The sequence below is a fragment of the Xiphias gladius genome, chromosome 4 (genome assembly GCF_016859285.1).
Source record: "Xiphias gladius isolate SHS-SW01 ecotype Sanya breed wild chromosome 4, ASM1685928v1, whole genome shotgun sequence".
Lineage (NCBI taxonomy): Eukaryota > Metazoa > Chordata > Actinopteri > Istiophoriformes > Xiphiidae > Xiphias > Xiphias gladius.
Window position 1 is genome coordinate 5,237,585 of NC_053403.1, and position 12,460 is coordinate 5,250,044.

General features: G+C 41.5%; 1 protein-coding gene across 10 annotated transcripts in view; it reads left to right on the forward strand.

The window, feature by feature from the left end:
• The window catches only part of LOC120788990 (tripartite motif-containing protein 67), a 44,736-nt gene extending 34,173 nt beyond the window's left edge, over nt 1–10,563 (forward strand). For 3 of the 10 annotated variants that reach the window (XM_040125362.1, XM_040125365.1, XM_040125366.1), the window contains 6 exons: nt 2,796–2,959; nt 3,390–3,528; nt 5,038–5,162; nt 5,396–5,574; nt 8,131–8,293; nt 9,526–10,563. In XM_040125362.1, coding sequence (XP_039981296.1) covers nt 2,796–2,959; nt 3,390–3,528; nt 5,038–5,162; nt 5,396–5,574; nt 8,131–8,293; nt 9,526–9,573 — 818 coding nt within the window. In that variant the 3' untranslated portion in view covers nt 9,574–10,563. Of the gene's footprint in view, nt 1–2,795; nt 2,960–3,389; nt 3,568–5,008; nt 5,163–5,395; nt 5,575–8,130; nt 8,294–9,525 lie in introns of all 10 variants that reach the window. The other 7 variants (XM_040125367.1, XM_040125368.1, XM_040125369.1 and 4 more) reach the window with 5 other exon arrangements.
• Nucleotides 10,564–12,460: the final 1,897 nt, after the last annotated feature.

Here is a 12,460-nt window from a genome sequence, read left to right on the forward strand (position 1 = left end):
CTCGTAAATGAAAAATGTGACCCAGATCTGCACGTCATTGCCCAGGTTGCGTTGCACTTGAAGGAGACATTCTCTAATTTGAGCTCCAGTGGATCTAATCTGAAAAGGATCGTAAGGAAGCAGGGAGGCTTTGATCGTCCATCCTTTGTTCTTTAAGGCTCGTGACATGAAAATCATCTGTACGTCTCCCCACCCTCAAATTCCACTGATCATCCAGAACAAAGTGTTAGAGTTTAAAGATAGAACATTTGATTTTGTGTCTTTGAATTTTAGCCTTAGACGTCCCGAGCACAGTGTAGGAGGCATTCTAGTTCGCAAAAGTAGCCTGACTTGATTCTTCATCATTAAGTTCTCCTTTGCTAACTGAATGAGTATGTTACTCTGGATCACATGTTTTTTTTAAAAATAAATCTTAAATTTATGTTTTTCTTTAGGACCTAAAGAACTGTTTCTTATTCTTCTTTTTGGGAGTTGTCTATATCTAATTTTCTGTTTTTAATTATTATGAAAATAGACTGTGTAGAAAATGCAGAATAAAGTTGCCAAAGTCATTGGTAAAATCTGATACTGACCTGGCGAGGTCAGTCTTTCTCTGTAATGACTAAATCAAATCAGTTAATTTAAATCAAGTTGAGATACCGTCACATACTTGAAAAGAGAACAAATAGTCTTATTTATAACCAAACATTCAAGTTTGTACTTTGAAGTCTCTCTATAGTTGCAACATTTTCTAACCTATCAAATATTTGGGTAAAAAAAATATATTTGTGTCCTAATATGCAGATGATGCTTCACTTTACAATGATGCAACTTTGTGCAGTGTTTATGTCATCTTCCAAAAATAACTAAATTTTCTGATATGAAGTGTTGTGAATTATTATCGCCTGACCTAGAAGTCAATAGTGAAAATCATGAGATTTAAGTGTAATTTGCATGTGATGGACCATAAGGCTTTATTTCTTTTAACCACCATTAGGGAGATGCAGATCTTTCATCATGTTTTCAATGAAATCAGTTTCTCCACTGGCCTCAGTGTCACTTCCAGCTGCTTAAATATGCCATCTTCTGTCCATGTGCTCTTGTATTAAAACACCCAAACCAACGTCGCACTTCCAGATGTGCAGGAGAATCCGTTATTGAAACAAATGCAGGCAGCAGGCAGTGGTGAGGCTGAGGTGGAGACAGAGAGCCCAGGAGGTATTTCAGACAATCTACTTTTCAAAGTAAATCTCTGTTTTCCCTCCTTTGTATTTCTTTTGTCACTCCTTCCTTCTCCCTCGGTCCCGGTAGGCCTCAGCCATTCTGGTTGAAAACCCATCGGTGTTTTTGTCCCACAGCGTCTATCTGGTATTTTTCCTCCGCATGGTTATTGTTTTCCAGCTCCTCTCCAGTGAATAGTGTTGCCGTCACTGGAGCACAAAGTTTCCAAAAAACCTCCAGACTTACAGACATTTGTAGCCTGAAGTACTTCTCTTTTTCCAAAGCCAGCCTTTCCTTTTCTCACTAATTCCTTGTTGTCATTGTTGCATTTTCCCCTCATTAACCAGAGCAATTATGTATTAAACATAATTCACCCAACAATTTTCATATCATGTCTGACGATGCATTGCGCCAGATTTAGCTAATTACCAGACTATCCAACGTGAATACCAGAGTACAAGTCAAGTAATAATGGCAGAATGATTGTACGAAAATGAATCTAAATAAAAAGATATTTGGAGTACTGTATTTAACAACAAGTAATTCCCATTTTCTTTTGGTTGTGCACGAATTGCAGAACTACTTTGGCTACAAATGCTGTGAAAAATATTGGATATAAATACTGATATCTTCATGTATAGTGCATAGATCCTACGACACTGTTCTTTATGTCCTGACTGCTGCCTTCCCCCTGTGTCTTCACTACTCCTGTTTTTTTTGGTCTTGAAAGATCAGACAGGCGCCAAAAGGTAAAGACATGATATGAAGCAGACTTCATTACCCTACGATCTGTGTTAAACAAAATCTCTACTCCTGTCTTCAGTGGTTATTTTTACCCTCTTTTTGTTGTGTCTCTGTTTGTTTCAGCTCCTTTTGCAGTGCAGTTTTGTCCTGTTTGTTAGCACAAGTTTCATCGCCTCAAGGCTTGCACAGATATATTGCTTTTATTAAAAAATCCTTTGACAATATGCTGGTTCCTTCATTTCTTGACTTTCCGAAACCAGCCGACAATCTTGTTTCCTCAAGTTATTAGCTCATTTTAAACTGTTTCATCGGTGTGTGCCACGGTTGGGAGTTTGCATCTCTAGACGGTCGAAAACCCTCTCGTTTGAGGGGCTTTTTTTCACCTCGACAAGAACATAATGTGCACTGAACACAGGCCAGTATTCAAATAACTGCTGCTGTAAGCTTTGGTTACAAAATACTCACTAGTCTTCAAAGCTTTCACCAGTCTAACACTATACACCACTAGCACTACTACTTCTATAGTGGCTATAAGGTCCTCACATGGCCTACTTAAAGCCTCCACTGATTCCCAGCTGTTGCCCTGTAAATGAACCTGGGGCTCTTTCACTTTTTTCATGCTTTTCTTTCCCACTAGATCCACATCAAAGCTCCTGTTTCTCTCCCTTCGGTTTGTTTAAACACAACCAGCCAGAAGACATCACTCCGTTTGTCTTCCTCCTCTTGACACCCGTCCACCCTTCCATCTCTCCCTCCTCCCAAATTCCTCTTCACCATCTTGCTCTCTCAGCCCCCATGTCCCCATCCGCCGGTCACAATCTTTACGTCTCACCCACTGATCCTCCCCACAGCGGAGTCTGGACCCTCGGTGCCGGCGGCTCCCATCCTGCAGCTAGAGAAGTGCTGCACCAGGAACAACAGCGCCACCCTGGCCTGGAGAGTAACAGCGCCCCCCGGGAGCCCCATCGAGGGCTATATCCTGGAGTTAGACGACGGCAACAGAGGACAGTACAGAGTCAGTACAGAAACACGTGCTGGTTCAGAATAATTAGTCTGTGTAAAACAGAGAACAATGATTGTCAAAAGTGCAGAAAATTACGTCATAATGGCTTTTCTGTAGCTTTTTCTTTTTTTTAATTGTATTATTAATAATGCATATGGTGCTCAACTCTGACAAAAGCCAGATGAGTGCGTGTGTGTGTGTGTGTGTGTGTGTGTGTGTGTGTGTGTGTGTGTGTGTGTGTGTGTGCGTAGTTGAATATGTGTCATCAGCAAACAAGCCTTTTCAGTGTATGACTGCTTGACCTACATTTGTAATTACTAATACTCGGGTATGTATGTAGATAATGAGTTTAAGCAGTGAACGCATAGTGTGTACGTGTGTGCATGCACTTAACCTGAATATGTAATGATGCTAGAATGTGTGTGTTGGTGTCTGCTCTCAGGAGGTATATGTGGGGAAGGAGACTGTGTGTACAGTGGACGGCCTGCATTTTAACAGCTCCTACAATGCCAGGGTGAAAGCCTACAACGCCATCGGTGTGGGGCCGTACAGCAAGACGGTTGTGCTCAAGACCTCCGATGGTAGGTTGTGTGTGTGTGTGTGTGTGCGTGTGTGTGTGGGTCCTAGCTTTGCTTCAAGCTTGCCAAATTGGCACCGAGCGGCTCCTTTGATTGTCGTGTTTCTCCACAGAACCACAGTTGTGTTTTTAATGATCTTCATAAAAACAGGTTTCATCATGTTATTGCATTTGTTCTATGTAACAATAATGAGCTCCTTTAGTAGATGAGACTGGAGATTTTTTTTTATAAGGTAAAGGCAAGAGAATAAGAAGCATGGTGCTCTAAATTCTAGGAAAGAGACATGGAAGAGAGAAGGAGAACGGATGATGGGAAGGGAAAGAAAAGGACAAAGGAAAGGAAAGTGGACAGGAAGAAAAGAAAGAAAAAGGGCAGGAAAGGAAGAGAAGAGGAAAGGGAAGAGCAGAAAAGAAAGAAAGGGAAGCGATTGAAAAGAGAGGGGAGAAAATAGGATGAGGGAAAAGGGACAATGACAAAATGACAACACATACACACCACAGACTTATACCACAAATGTCCATTTTTAAAATTGTACATTTAAGCACGTGTTTGTTTTCCAGTCTTTGTTGCTCTGTGTGAGATTTGCCTCTTTTTGGTGCAATTTCCTTTCTGTGTGTAGCTGCAGGAAGCTCCAATCCTCAAGGAAAGAGAGAGAGAACGGAGGAGGAAGGGAAGGGTGAGGGACAGGGAAAGAGGGAGGAAGAAAGATGACAGAGAAAAATAAAAAGAGGTCGGGCAGGATGAACAGTTATCAGTCAGAAAACAGACCCTAATGCCCATTGTTATTGTGGCTGGCAAAGACAGTTGGTGCCTCTGTGTGTGTGTGTGTGTGTGTGTCTGTGTGTGTGTGTGTGTGTGTGTGTGTGTGTGTACTTTTACCCTGTAGCTAAACTCACTCGTATAGTTATGTCCCGCCAGACGTTACATTGTATAAAAGTGCTAGACATGGATTTCCATACATAAGTGTGTGGAAGGAAGTAACTGTTAATACTTGTATTACCCAATATATTATATAATACTGTATATATTTATAATATAATTTATAATAAAAAATTAATTAAAAAAAACCTCATTATAACAGGAAAATGTTCTTATTTTTCTCACATCAGCAGTAAAATGTGTTCGTAGTTGGGTATGGAAATCCAACCATCGGGCCCTGCTAGCATCGCTGACATACTATAACGCAAAGCTACTTTAATGGCTTTCATGTATGTGTTGGAAAGTGTGAAACTAATGTGTGTGTGTGTGTGTGTGTGTGTGTGTGTGTAGGTATAGTTGTAGTGTTTCCGTGGGTCACACAGTAAGTGTTAGGTCCATTTTTCGTGCGCAAAAAGTTGTTTTAACATCATTTTGATAAGATACCTGAAAGAAATTCCGTATGCGGCTACGCGGGTCTTCACGGTGGCACTGGTTTTGTGTCTCTGAATAACTCTCTGCCCAAAAACGTGAATATTAGCGGGCAGACGTAGCATCATGACCGAAGACTGAAAACTACTCTTTTCTTATTAAAAGTGGCTTGGTTCACCTTCGACCCCACCTCGGCCCACCGGGACATTGTTCTGTCCAATGAAAACCAGACGGTCACCTGTAACAGCTACGATGACCGCGTGGTGCTGGGAACCGCCGCTTTCTCCAAGGTAAACATCCAGACACATTTGGGTCTGAGGGGCATATTGATGATCGCTTGATTGAGTTTCAAATCACATTGATGGCCTATTTGATTGCTTTTAGGGTTCCATCACTACTGATTGGCCTTTTTACAAGTGGATCGGGTTTCTACTAGTCCGTAGTGTTTTTGTCTTGAATGAGTAAGTGTGTGACTTACACCCAAGATGAATAAAATTTCACTCCGTTTCCCCTTGAACCTCAGGGCATCCACTACTGGGAGGTCAGCATCGATCGCTATGACAACCACCCGGACCCTGCGTTCGGCGTGGCGAGGATCAACACCATGAAAGACATGATGTTAGGGAAGGACGACAAGGCCTGGGCCATGTATGTGGACAACAACCGCTCCTGGTTCATGCACAACAACTCCCACACCAACAGGTAGGTGTATACTGTACGGTAGCCTATATGATTATTTAATAACAAATTAGATATCAGTCCCTTTTAAACGCACACTGATATTTACATACACACACAGGATAACCTTGACATCATTGGGTGTCATTCTCTAGAAATGCTTGCTTTTCAAAGGGTATTAAGTTAAAACTAAATACTTTGTAAATCTTGACATAACACTCACCAAAAAGTGGCTCTGGAGCCTTCGACTGAGTAGATGTTTCATTTTCATTTTTTTTTCCCCCAAGCACTTTAAGGACTTCTTATTTGAATGTTCATTCACCTTTGTAATTTTACGCCAAGATGGACGAGAGATTCTCAGAAAACACGTCGCTGTGGACGTGGACAACTGAGCGACTCCATCAACTGAGGAAAATCACGTGATACACCTGAAAGCTTCAGAACAGCCGCTGAGTGGACCCTGGTGTTGAGAGTGTTTTGCCAACTTCTGTTAATAGGGTCAAGAATGAACTTTCATAAAATAATTCATGCTTTATAGATGGGTAATAAGTTGTTTATAGGAACAAATCTTGAGTTGCCAGGTTGTGTAAAAAATTTTTTTTACTGTGTCAAAGCCATAATTAAGTCGTTTACTTAGAGATAGTTGACTAAACTAATCTGCAATTGGAGCACGTCCACTGGCTACGTTTTTTTTTTTTTTTTCACAATCTGGTAACTCAAAAGTCGTGTTTTTTTGTGTTGTTACTGACGTTAACCGATAAATTCGTCAGTTAGTTTCGACTTGTAAACTCGTCTGCCTTTCATTAGAAGACGGTTTTCATCTTTTGAGCTAAATCACAAGCAGCACGACTATGTCACTAAGAACAACAGGAGACAGAAGCTTAGTAAGGTCGCACTCGCTTCTTCCATTCATCGTTGTGTCTCCCGCGTTAGATCTCACGCATCCAGGGGGTTCGTGCACGCAAAAACACGCACACTCACACTCACACTCACACACACAGACGCAGTATAATAATATGACAGAGGGACACCCGGGGCTCAGACTATACCAACTAACAAACACACCGGGGAGCTGTAGAAGACGACTGCAGGCTGCAGGAGACATCAAAACAACCTCCCCGCACCATCTCTCTCTGTGTCACAAGAAAGCTATCAAACTCTCATTAAACATTCATTTACGAGAAAATGTCTTTTCTTCACAAGAGAAAAGTCGACTCTTCACAGGAATTTGCGAAAACCTCTGACTTTATTTCTCTCCTTTCTTCAACCCGGTCCATCCAGACTACAGATTTATCCACTGCGCCATTTGCTTTCACGCCATTAATCATCTCATGTCTGTGTTTCATGTTGTGATTTACCTCATATTGATTCCTTTATGGCTCTGATCCTGGGCTCATACGGCCCAGTCCTGAGGCGGGTGCAGCATCTTGTGTTTGTGCACGCAGCTCAGTTTGCTCGTTTTCATGCATAGAGGTGGTTCCAGACCCAGACGTTCTCCAATTAACGAACAACTTCAGGAGAACCGTTCATCTTGTCTTTTTTTTTTTTTTCCTGCGTACCACGTAGACCTCAACTGCATTGATACAGTCTGAAATCCAAAGCTAGCTTTTTGATGAGCTTGTAAAAACAAATTGGGCTGAAGACTTAATGGATGTAAATGAGGAAAAATCTAAATCACTGAACTCAGGATTTTAAAACTTATTGGTCTATTAAAGGGGTTGTTCTTAGCCCTCACTTCATCCATTTCAATCACAGAACATACAGACTTGGAGGGTGATATCCTGCTTATATCATGGCTACTTGCCAACAAAATGCTAAATGCAGTCAAATTAAAATATCAGCTGTTATTTTACACGTTCGTTAAAATGTAGTTCCCGAGCCTCAGGATTTCTGTCGTTTGGAAGGTGCGGATTTAGTAACTTTTAGTAACTGGACATGTAACCGGACGTACGTGACGCAGGTGTTTGTTTACAAATGGTTGTCTCAGCGTTAAGCTTTAGGAAGTGACAGCAACAGCGAGGTTTAGCCAAAGAGCTTGGAGATAGGGTCGTTTGTTCAGCAACGAGAACGGCAACGAGAAGGAGAGGAAGGCAGCTATTTTATTTTCAAGTGTGTCTGGTTTTATGCCCGAATCTGGACGTCCAAATCAACAAACAGTAGGAGCAGAAAAAAGCTTGACGCTGTCAGTGGAACAGGCTCAGATCCAGTTTCAACTTCTTTTTAATAGAGATGTAGGGAAACAATGAGAGAATGAAAGACAGAAGGGAAGAGAAAAGATTTCTAGAACATTTGGATCAACCCCGTCGGATTTCAGTCTGCCTGTTTTCATGTGTTCCACAAGGTTTTGTTATTGTCGTTGTTATGGATAGTAAAATTTCTTAATATTTTTGCACCTTGTCCGCAGGCAAATCAGTTCCACCGTCAGTGTCAGCTTGTCATTTATCTAAGAGTCAAATTCAAAACTCTTCTGTTTTAATTTCACCTGCCAGTGGGGCATATACTGTAGCTACACTATCAGTCCTGCTTTCACTTTAAACTTACCACACATCTTTCTCTCTCTCTGTGTTTATGTGTGCGCAGGGCGGAGGGAGGCATCGCTAGGGGCTCAACCGTGGGCGTCCTGCTGGATCTGACCAAGCACACTCTGACCTTCTACATCAACAAGGAGCAGCACGGACCGACTGCCTTCGAGAACCTGGACGGGGTCTTTGTGCCCGCTGTCAGCCTCAACAGAAACGTGCAGGTCCGTGCCCGTGTGTCCGGGGTGGTGGTTATGACGCGTGCTTTACGTACTGTGTCCTCGTAAAAGCGATTGAACAAATGATCAGATGATCAAATGAGTGATAAATTCAACCGGGAGAGTGAGAGGAGTCATGCTCTCAAAATTAGAAGTAGAGCTAAAACAATTAGTTGTTTGATCGTTTGGCCGCCGACAGAAAATGAATCATCAGCACCCTTTGATCAACAATCAGTCGTTCGACTCATTTATCGAGCAAATGTGCCAAACATTCGCTGGTTCCGTCTTCTTAAATGTGAGGATTCACATCTTTTCCCCTTTTTATATCCTAATAAACTGAATATTTTGGGGGGTTTTGGGCGGTTGGTGGGAAAAAAACAAGCCATTTGAAGGCATCTCACCACTCGGTTCTTTTGGATTGAAGTGCATTCTGCAGCCTGTTTTACTGCTATTAATGACCTAAAGCTCTCGAATGAAGCAGCAAGTTGAATTCGCAAGATTTGAACTTGGAAGTGGGAGTTTAAGAGGAGCACTTGAGGGTAGCAAACCACTTACTGAGCCTTTTCCAACTCACTCAACTTTCGAAATGTTCTACAGCCAGAGGCGCATCACACTCTTATCCTTGAAACTTCAAAGCTAGTCAAGTCAAATCACATAATTATTTTGGTTTGTCTCAGAGCTTTACAATCAGCGTGGCGCAGGACGCCCTGCGTGTTTACTCCCCGCTTCGGATAAGAACAAAAGCTCCCTTCTTCCGAGGCAGACAGACATAAAATACATGTACAGAGGAAACAGATGTAATGTAGAAGTGGTGGGATTACAATACAGAGCAAAAGATTCATAGAAAACAACCAAAACCAAATTCAACTGAAGACCCGAGGCAGCATTAAAATGTCGCACGTACCTAATAGTGTACATACCAATTTTGCAAAGACATATTAAATGTATTAAAGACTTGCAAACAGATGGTAAAAGTCAATGTTAATTGAGTGTGGTTTGAGCCAGCCGGCCGCCGAGTGAATGCTACCTCACTCCAACTCTTCATCATGTGTGTGATCTCCAGTATTTGTCAAGTGTGTTTCAGAAACTCAAGGGGTCGAATGCGTCTTCCCCCAAGTGAAACTGCATATGGAGATACCTGTGGCACTCCCACGTCCAGCTGGGCTCTGATGCAGCCTGTCCGATCTCTCCACAGCCTGTCCTCAGTGATGATCTCACGGAGTTTCTGTCTGTTTCAGGTGACCTTACTGACTGGCCTGGAGGTGCCAAAGAACATCAAACAGTAGGAGCTCCTTCCTCTCGCTGAGTGCGCCCTGGATGCAAATGTGCGATGTCATATGCAGCCTCAGTATCGCTCCCACGACGACCTTTTCCAGTTATGTCAGATAAGTCTCATCTGACAGGGGCGAGTCTCACGACTCTCTCCGTGCCCTTTGTCTTGGATACACTTCAGTGTGAAACTCCGACTGATAATTTGGAACGACAGAATAAATCGGAGTTATTTATTGGCTATAAATGCAATGACCGAAAATTGTGGACGTCACTACAGATGTGACTGGAGCTACTGTGGACTGCCATACTTTTTTCATATCCCAAGGTTTTGCCCTCTGACCTCCAGGATACTAACAACACTCATGCTGTTATTCCAGCAATTCCAACGAGAAGGAAAATACAGCCTGAAATTTCTCCTCGAGGCCCGAGACCAAACTTATCCGACCGAACCAGCGGTAAAGACTTCTACACTGTGCAGTAACATTATTTCATGCTAGACATTGATGAAAGGCGATTGTAAGATATACAATCAGAAATGTAAACCACCGTTTTAAAAACTCCACAGCATCAAAGTGCTTTCAGAGGGTGAAAAAATGAGGGAGAAATGATTTAGCAGAGCTTATTGTTGCTCGGCTTCTCTCAGTCATGTTTACAGCTTGAAAGCTAGAACTAGATGCAGACGGCCTTTTGTAGGAGTTGTAGTGGCACGGTGGGTTGTTTTCGCTCATGAAATATTCAAAAGCCAAACCTTCACTGCAAACTTTTATCCCAGTTGTGGCTCCGACAGCACTGCCTTCTCTGTTTTCTGTTTTTCCTTGTTGGTTTGAGTTTGATAGAGGAACGGTTTGTTATCTGCGGGTAGGAACCTGACGGACATAAAAGCTTTCCTCATGGTGAACTCTCCATCTCGCTTGGTGCTGCTGTCCGGAAGGTTTACTCACTGGGGTCAAGCTGAGAAGGACTGGGCTTTATTCCATTTCATTTTACAGTCATTTGAAAGATCTGTGGAGCCTGCGAGTGGCCAATTAAAATGAAATATTTTATTGTAAATTCATTTTGGTGCATATTTTGGGTCAAACTTTTGCCTACAGCTGCTGGGGTGAGCCGGGTTTTCAAAGAGCTTTTCATAGCTACAGAAGGGAGGAATTCAGTCACACTTGAGTTTCTGGTAGACCGTGATTTTACCAGTTGCGGCTACAAGCGCTACACACATCCATCTGTCGCAAATGGTAGAATAAAAAGAGAAGTGCTAGAGACTGTAGGATGAGATCACTTTATATTGCCGTCTAAAGTGGTCAAAGAAATACCTCGACATTTATGAAAACATGCTTATTTGCTTTCGTGCTGAGAATTACATGAAAAGATCGATACCATTCATGTAACTGTCCATTACGTGTGAGGTTACAGACAGCTGCTAGTTAGCTTAGCTTAGCATAAAGACTCGAAACGGAAATGGGAAATGGCCTTTGTTCTCGTACAGATTAAACAAAGAAGATCTGACATATTAATCAGTGATCCTTAGATGTGCTGGCTGGTGGATTTTGTTCAGACTGAGCCCTTTCCCCTGGTTTCCAGTCTTTCTGCGAAAAGCTCATCTAACGGCCCGTGGCTACATATTTATCCTACAGACATGAAAGCATTTCGATCTTCTCATCTAGCTCTTGGCCAAAAAGTGAGTATTTCTCAAAATCTCTAACTATTTCTTGAAATTCATGGGAGTTCAACTATTATTATTTGGATTAGTATCGCTCACGCATGCTGAAATGTGCAAACATTACATAAGCTACATAGAAAGTAAGCGAATAGAGATTTAAAGCATGCCCATGGAAGCTATATGATGTAAGAGAAATGTTTAACCTCAAGACTTGAGCACATTATGCTCATTTCCCCAAATTCAGCCCGATACATTTGGCATTTTTCTATACTTTGGGAATCCACTAGAATTAAAAATTAAGTTCTGTGCGTTTGAATAATGTTTGGCTTCACAGCATAGTGTTTAAGGTTTTAGGTTCGAGGTTAAAATATGCCTGTAGCATTTATGAACTTTTAAGGGGATGCGTTCATTTGGTTACCAAAACTGTGAAATTGTGTGCAAACAATTTGTATCTTGTCCTGTTGAATTACTCAAAATGAAGGAACAAAATCCATTATTGCTGCAGGCCAATACCTTGAGGGATGAATGTCAGAAAATGATGAAATGAAATGGAAATGAGCCCAATCTTACTTTTTTTTTGTTTTATAAGGCCAATAGCTACTATAATACATCAGAAGTAGATGAGAGAAGTGTAGTTGTCTAATGGTAATTATATTCTGTGCTCATCTTTAAATCTCTCTGTGGAGCTTCAGAAACCTTTTTTTTTCCTGTCGAACGGAAGAATTATGTTGAAAAGTCACATCAGGTAAAGCTACATTTTGCTGCTACATTTCTCATCAGGGATTGGATACGGCAGCCTGTACAGCTTCAACATTCAACCAAACCACTGTGACTAAGGATATAATATCGCTTTGCCATACCCGTATACCCCTGTACATTTTATCATTTATATTAATGAAGCAGAGAATGGAGAAGTTCCCTTTTAATTTAAGTTATTTAATCCTGGATTTTATTACAACATTGAAATATTTCTATTCCCTATAATTATGAAAGTGTGTATGTGTGTGTGTGTGTGTGTGTGTGTGAGTGAGAGAGAGAGAGAGAGAGTAGTCACTAGAAGTATAGACAGACCCAAGATAAAAGGGTCATGTGTGTATGGGAATCCACAAACTGTAAATGGTGATATGTGAATTATGATTAAGACGTGTGATATTAAGCATGGTTTAAGCGTCAAACAAGTTTATAAAATATCTGAAGCTGTATTGTAAATAGTGTACCGTACTATCGTCTTTGCAATGAGTAATGTT